Consider the following 7,266-nt stretch of genomic DNA (forward strand, 5'->3'; position numbering starts at 1 on the left):
TACGTCAGCGTGACAACACTTGTGGGCGCCCACCCCCAGTACAATCCCCGTGGACTGTGTTGGTCATTGATGCAAACGGGGCCTGCCGCTGCATGCTTCGCTGCACTGAAGACGAATAAAGCCAATCATGAAAACGTTGAGATTGTGCAAGATGCTGGCGGGGTGGAAAATGGAGTTTTGTGTGCATTTTTGGTCAGCTACCTACAGGAAAGGGGTCACTAAGGTCGAGAGGGAACAGAGAATATTTACTAGGATGTTAATAGACAATAGGTGCAGGAGTAGGCCATTCGGCCCTTCGAGCCAACACCGCCATTCAATGTGATCATGGCTGATCATTCACAATCAGTACCCTGTTCCTGACTTCTCCCCATATCTCTTGACCCCGCTATCTTTAAGAGCTCCATCTAACTCTTTCTTGAAAGCATCCAGAGAATTGGCCTCCACTGCCTTCTGAGGCAGAGCATTCCACAGATCCACAACTCTCTGGGTGAAAAAGTTTTTCCTGAACTCCGTTCTAAATGGCCTACCCCTTATTCTTAAACTGTGGCCTCTGGTTCTGGACTCCCCCAACATCAGGAACATGTTTCCTGCCTCTAGAGTGTCCAATCCCTTAATAATCTTATATGTTTCAATCAGATCCCCTCTCATCCTTCTAAATTCCAGTGTATACAGTGTATATGTTGCCAGCGTTGGACGAGCTGAGTTATAGGGAAAGGCTGAACAGTTTAGGGCTTCGTTCTCTGCTGCAGAGGACAATGAGAGGAGATTTAGCAGAGGTGTACAAAATTATGAGAGGCTGTCGGCAGGGAAACTGCAGGCTGTATCCAATCAGATTGTATGAAGCCAGGTCTCGTCACAGGTTTAAGGTGAAAGAGGAAATATTTAATGGGAACCTGAGGGGGAGCTTCTTCATTCAGAGGATGGCGTGAGCGTGGAACGAGCGCAGATGTGGTGGACGAGAGTCCAATTGTAAAATTTGAGAGAAGTTTGGACAGGTACATGGACGAGGGAGGTATGGAGGGATATGGTCCAGGTGCTGGTAGATGGAACTAGGCAGAAGACTGGGCTGGCATAAGACTAGATGGGCTGAAGGGCCTGTTTCTCAGCTGTGATGCTCTATGACTCCATGACTTTTTCTGTCAACTCACTGCACATCCTGACCAGCCTCTGGGTGAGGTACCCCTCAGATACTGGATATATCTCTCCTCATCTTCAATCTCTCTCTAGTACTTGGTTTCCAAATCCTGAGGTAAACAACTATGTGAATTCACCCTGTCTCTGCCCTTCATGATTTTAAATACCTCTGTAAGGTCACACATCCAAGACCTACATCCCACTGTATAAAGTCCCAGTCTGCTCAACCTCTCTCCATAACTCAGTCGCTCGAGTCCCGTCCCGGCACCATCCACTCACGTAGACTGTCTCTCTGTGTTCTGTCCAGCATAATGGCATCTTCCCTGTTTCAGGGTGAGCAAAACTGGACACAATATTGTACAATTACAACGTGGACCACAAGAAACTGCAGAGCTGTGGACGTATTTCAGCACATCACGGAAACCAGCCTCCCCTCCATGGACTCTATCTATACTTCCCTCTAACTCAGTAGAGCAGCCAGCATAATCAATGACCCCACCCACCCCGGACATTCCCTCTTCTCCCCCTCCCACTGGGCAGAAGATACAGAAACCTGAAACCACGTACCATCAGGCTCAAGGACAACTGTCCTCCGGTGTCGTCAGACTAGTGGGCGGTTCTCTAGTAGAATCATTTGGACTCTTTCCACACAATCTACCTTGTGTGGCCTTTGCACCTTACGGTCTACCTTGCACTGCGCTTTCTCTGTAGCTGTTATTCTGCGATGTTTTACCTTGTGTAATGAATCAAGGTAATGATTACACCTTGTGTAATGTATGCAAGACAACCTTTCCACACTGTCTTTGTTTTGCAGAGATAGAAATGAGGTTTATTTTTCACACGTACATTGGTCTCGTTTTGCACCAGTGACCAACGCAGTCCAAAATATGCTGGGGCAGCCGGCCAGTGTCGTCAAGCTTCCTATCCCAACAGAGCAGTTCAGTGACCGTACATCTTTGAAATGTACTTTGTACATGGGAGAACGCTAGAGCACCTGAGGGAAATCCATGCAGCCATGGGCAGAATGCACCAGCTCCTTACCGTCAGTGGTGGGAACTGAACATCCACCGCTGGCGCTGTGGGCTGCTGCACTACCCGTAACAGTACCATGCAGTTCCGCACACAGCTACCTCGGTGAACCTGACAGTCATAATGATCCCAGCTTCGAGACCCGGTGCCCTGCCCAATGACCGACAGACAGACAGAATGCCAAACCCTTTCCCCACTCTGCTTGGCATGCTCAGCGAACCATGCAGCTGTACTCAATGTCGCTCTGTCCCAGGGCCCGATGACAGTCCTATCATCATCGATCTTCACAGAATGCAACACCTCACCCGCATTAACCCCATGTAGTCCTCCCTGTTGACCTCTCCCAGTTAACACCACATAACCTCTCTCTATTAACCCCTTGTGACCTCACAATCTTAAACTCTGTAGTTCTCTGTTAAAATGCCACAAACCCTTCCCTCATTAACTCCTTGTAAATCTTTCCTGTTAACCCCACACAACTCCTCTCTGTTAACCCTTCCCTGTTAACTATTTGTGATGCCTCTCTGCTAAACTCACATAACCCATCTCTGTTATTCCCTCGTAACACCATCTCCTATTAAGCCCTTTGACCCCCATCTCTCAATTAATCCCTCATGGCCCCTCGTTGTTAACCCCATGTAACCCCTCCATCTACTCCCACCCCTCCCTCCTGCATAAACCCCATGTTACTCACTCCCTGTTAACCCCATTTAACCTATCATTAACCCCAACTGACTACTGCATCCCCATGAAAGCCCCTCCCCATTAACCCTTCATAGCCTGTCCATCATCATCCCTGCATCCCACCCCCCACATTAACCCCGTGATAACCCTTTCCTCCTACCCCATGACTCCTTCCTTTCCCATCAACCCTTTACATACCCTTCCCCATCATCTACACTGCAATAGTGAGAGACAATCCCTCCCTGTTTTCACTTCCACTTGCACCACCCACCCACCCCAGATTCTCACCTTCACTGGAGTTCTCATGTTGCTCTATAGTCATGATCAGGGTGATTTTACCATCAGTCAGAATCCCAGGCGTGCCTGCAGTGAGATGAGTGGGAGTCACTCGTGAGAGGGAGCAAATGGCAAAAACCTCCCCAACCCCCCCCCCCCACGTAACCTACCTCCCTTCCCATTGCCCTCCTATAACTCCCTACCTCTTCCTTCCCCACAACTCCCTCCCACCCTCTCAACCCCACATTAACACCTCCTTGCCCATTGTCCTCCTCTAACTCCCCTCTCCTTCGCCATGTAACCCTCTCCCTCCCTATTGCCATTTTGTGATGCCCTCCTTTCTCCTCAACTCCCAACCCTCCTGCAACTCCTTCCCTCCCCCTCAACCATCCTCCCCTCCTTCCCCATGTAACTCCATCCCAATGCCTCACCTTCCCCCCTCCCCATTTCTGGAAGGGGGAATACCTGGACAGTCAACATGCAGGATGCCCTGTGAGTTAAGACCAGGATATAGGAGTGGTATAAGGTATTTGCCATTCAGCCCATCAAGCCTGCTCCCCATTCAGTTCTGTCTGCTGTCTCAAACCCACTCTCTCACCTTTTCCCTGTAATCTTAAACCAACCCCCCCCCCCCCTTACTGACCAAGAACCCTTCCTTAAATACACCCAATGACTTGGCCTCCACAGCTAATAAATTCCCCACATTCACATCTGGCTACATTCTTCATTGCTGTCCTAAAGGGACATCCTTCTATTTCGTGGCTGTGATTGGAAACATCCTCTCCACATCCACTCTATTTTCGATATTTAAAAGATTTCAGTGAGATCCCCCGCCTCATTCTTCTGAACTCCGGTAAGTACTGGCCCAGAGCCATCAAACGCTCTTCATACGTAAAGCCTATCATTCTCATTAATCTCCTCTGGACATTCTCCAATGCCAGAACATCCCTTGGGTTGGAAACTGCTCACAATACCTAGTGTGGTCTGAGCAATGCCTTATAAATCACTTGTGAAGTGCACAAATAATTTCACACAAGTTGATGGGGCAGTAAAGAAAACACATATAGCTCACTTGCCGTTATTAGTCGAGGCACTGATTTCGAGAGTCGGGAAGTTATGTTGCAGCTTTATAAAAATCTGGTGAGGCTGCATCTAAAGCATTGCATTCAGTTCTGCTCACCCCATTACAGGAAGGGTGTGGGCTTTGGAGAGGGGGCGGAAGAGGTTCGCCAGGATGCCGTCTAGGTTAGAGGGTATGAGCTATGAAGAGAGATTGGGCTGTTTCCTCTGGAGCGGCAGAGGTTTCAGGGAGACCTGACTGAGGTTTATAACATTGTGAGAGACATAGAGAGATGAGACTGATGGCATCTTGTTCCCAGGTTGAAATGTCTCATAGCAGAGTGCAAACTGAGTGGGGCAAGTTTTGGGTAGTGGGAGCCTGGGAGGTGCTGCCGGGCTGGTGGTGGAGGCAGATACAATAGAGGTGTATAAGAAGCTCTCAGATAGGCGTGCACAAAGAGTGGAGGGATAGGGACAAATATGCAGTCAGAAGGAATTAGCTGAGTTAGGCATTCTAATTTAACAGTTTAGTTAATTTGTTTAATTAAACATGGTAGGCCAAAGACCTGTTCCCGTTAACTATTATTTCAAGTTTTGTGTGGTCCGTTTTATGATTGTTGTTTTATGAGAGATTTCCTCTGTAGGTTGTCCCGGATCTGAGCTTAAATTAATATGGCAACCGTGTTCCCAGTGAGAGCCCGATTCAACGTGTCAGTTTAACCCACTAATTCCTCCAACTTCCCCAACTCCAGTAATGCTTGGGCGGGGTGACATACCCCACACCCCTTCCCATTTTGTTAAAGTGCGCAGGAGATCAATGGATAAAAGAAAAAACACACCAAATTTATGAATTGGCAAAATGTATAACTTCTGTGTGTACGTATTTATCTTTATAAAGTTCTAAATACATTCGGAATTTATGTCAGGGGGACAGTGTATTTCCTGCAAAATTGTCCTATCAGAAATCACCACGTTACTACCTACAATCAAGGACAAATTGTTTTAAGGGAATCCTTAGTGAGTGTGTGTGTGTTTGTCCCTGTGTAAGATATTTCTCCACTGACTGCATTCTCTGGAAGAAGTAGTCGGTGGAAGTTGCTTGCTGTTCTCGTCAGGCAGTTGTCGAGGGATTGGGCTGCCCCACACACCTCTCATCCCTTCCAGCTTGTAAACCTACCGAGAGTGCTCAGGATTGCGATTGAGAAGAGCAGGCGGATCGTTCTGCAACACTGCTCAGGCCTGTGGAACAAGAACATTGCGACAATCAGTTGGGCTGGGTTAGGGGGTAAAACCCAAGGGTTAAGGGGAGATTAGGCTTCAGTGGCTTCAAGGGTTTATGAGTCAAAAACTTAGGGTCAATGTACATCAGGGTCAAGGATTATGAAATACCCTGAATCAAAGCAACTTGCGTTCCAATGCATTCCTCCTCACCGCACCTTTGCCCCTCCCACGGTACTCCCTCATCACTGTCCTCCCACAGCGCTCCCTTCTCACCACCCCTCCCACAGCATTCTCTTCTCACCACCCCTCCCACAGCAGTCCCTACTCAGCCCCCCACCACAGCATTCCCTTCTCACCACCCTCCCACCGCTCTCCCTCCTTACCACCCCTCCCACGGCATTCCCTCCTCGACCCCCTCCCACAGCATTCCCTCCTCAACCCCTCAACGTTTGTTAATGTCAAAGTCAAAGTGGTTTATTGTAAGACGCACAATTCCATGTGTGTACAGTTATAATGAAAAGCTTACTTTCAGCAGCATCACAGAGATAACATTCACAATGGAAATACAAATTATACATTTTTTTTTGCAAGAAACAACACAAAGTCCACTGTAGAGCAGATTAGTTCTAGTGTTGCTATACTGATTGTGGTTGTTGCAGTTGGTTCAGGAACCGAATGGGTGAATGGAAGTAGCTGTTCCTGAACCTGGTGGTTTGGGACTTCAGGCTTCGATACGTCCTGCCCGATGGGAGCTGTGAGAAGATGGCGTGGCCCGGATGGTGGGGATCTTTGTTGGCGGGTGTCGCCGTCTTGAGGCAGTACCTCCTGCAGACACTACCGATATCGGGGAGAGATTGCCCGGGCTCCCACGGCTCGGTGCTCCCTCCTCACCGCCCCTCACAGCGTGGTGCTCCCTCCCACGGCACAGTGCTCCCTCATCACTACCCCTCCCACAGCTCAGTGCTTCCACACCCCCACAGTGTGGCGCTCCCTCCTCACTGCCCCCCCCCAGCTCAGTGCTCCCTCCTCACTGCCCCCCCCACAGTGTGGCGCTCCCTCCTCACCACCCCTCCCCCAGCTCAGTGCTCCCTCCTCACTGCCCCCCCCCAGCTCAGTGCTCCCTCCTCACCGCCCCCCCACAGTGTGGCGCTCCCTCCTCACCACCCCTCCCCCAGCTCAGTGCTCCCTCCTCACTGCCCCTCCCCCAGCTCAGTGCTCCCTCCTCACTGCCCCCCCCAGCTCAGTGCTCCCTCCTCACCGCCCCCTCACAGTGTAGCGCTCCCTTCTCACCGCCCCTCCCCCAGCTCAGTGCTCCCTCCTCACCGCCCCCCCCCCCACAGTGTGGCGCTCCCTCCTCACCGCCCCTCCCCCGGCTCGGCGCTCCCTCCTCACCGCCCCTCCACAGTGTAGCGCTCCCTCCTCACCGCCCCTCCCCGGCTCGGCGCTCCCTCCTCACCGCCCCTCCCCCGGCTCGGCGCTCCCTCCTCACCGCCCCTCCCCCGGCTCGGCGCTCCCTCCTCACCGCCCCTCCCCGGCTCGGCGCTCCCTCCTCACCGCCCCTCCCCCGGCTCGGCGCTCCCTCCTCACCGCCCCTCCCCGGCTCGGCGCTCCCTCCTCTCCGCCCCTCCCCCAGCTCAGTGCTCCCTCCTCACCGCCCCTCCCCCGGCTCGGCGCTCCCTCCTCACCGCCCCTCCACAGTGTAGCGCTCCCTCCTCACCGCCCCTCCCCGGCTCGGCGCTCCCTCCTCACCGCCCCTCCCCCGGCTCGGCGCTCCCTCCTCACCGCCCCTCCCCCGGCTCGGCGCTCCCTCCTCACCGCCCCCCCCCCCCCCCCACAGTGTGGCGCTCCCTCCTCACCGCCCCT

At 52.1% G+C, this 7,266-nt stretch overlaps 1 protein-coding gene across 8 annotated transcripts in view; it reads right to left on the reverse strand.

Annotated features, from left to right (window-relative positions):
* Positions 1 to 7,266, reverse strand: part of LOC140731887 (scavenger receptor cysteine-rich type 1 protein M130-like) — a 97,233-nt gene that overhangs the window by 69,722 nt on the left and 20,245 nt on the right. For 6 of the 8 annotated variants that reach the window (XM_073053893.1, XM_073053884.1, XM_073053853.1 and 3 more), the window contains 2 exons: positions 5,360 to 5,421; positions 3,136 to 3,210 (listed from right to left, as the gene is read on the reverse strand). In XM_073053893.1, coding sequence (XP_072909994.1) covers positions 3,136 to 3,210; positions 5,360 to 5,421 — 137 coding nt within the window. Of the gene's footprint in view, positions 1 to 3,135; positions 3,211 to 5,359; positions 5,422 to 5,929; positions 6,058 to 6,108; positions 6,339 to 7,266 lie in introns of those variants that run through there. The other 2 variants (XM_073053860.1, XM_073053875.1) reach the window with 2 other exon arrangements.

The sequence above is a fragment of the Hemitrygon akajei genome, chromosome 1 (assembly GCF_048418815.1).
Source record: "Hemitrygon akajei chromosome 1, sHemAka1.3, whole genome shotgun sequence".
NCBI classification, from domain to species: domain Eukaryota; kingdom Metazoa; phylum Chordata; class Chondrichthyes; order Myliobatiformes; family Dasyatidae; genus Hemitrygon; species Hemitrygon akajei.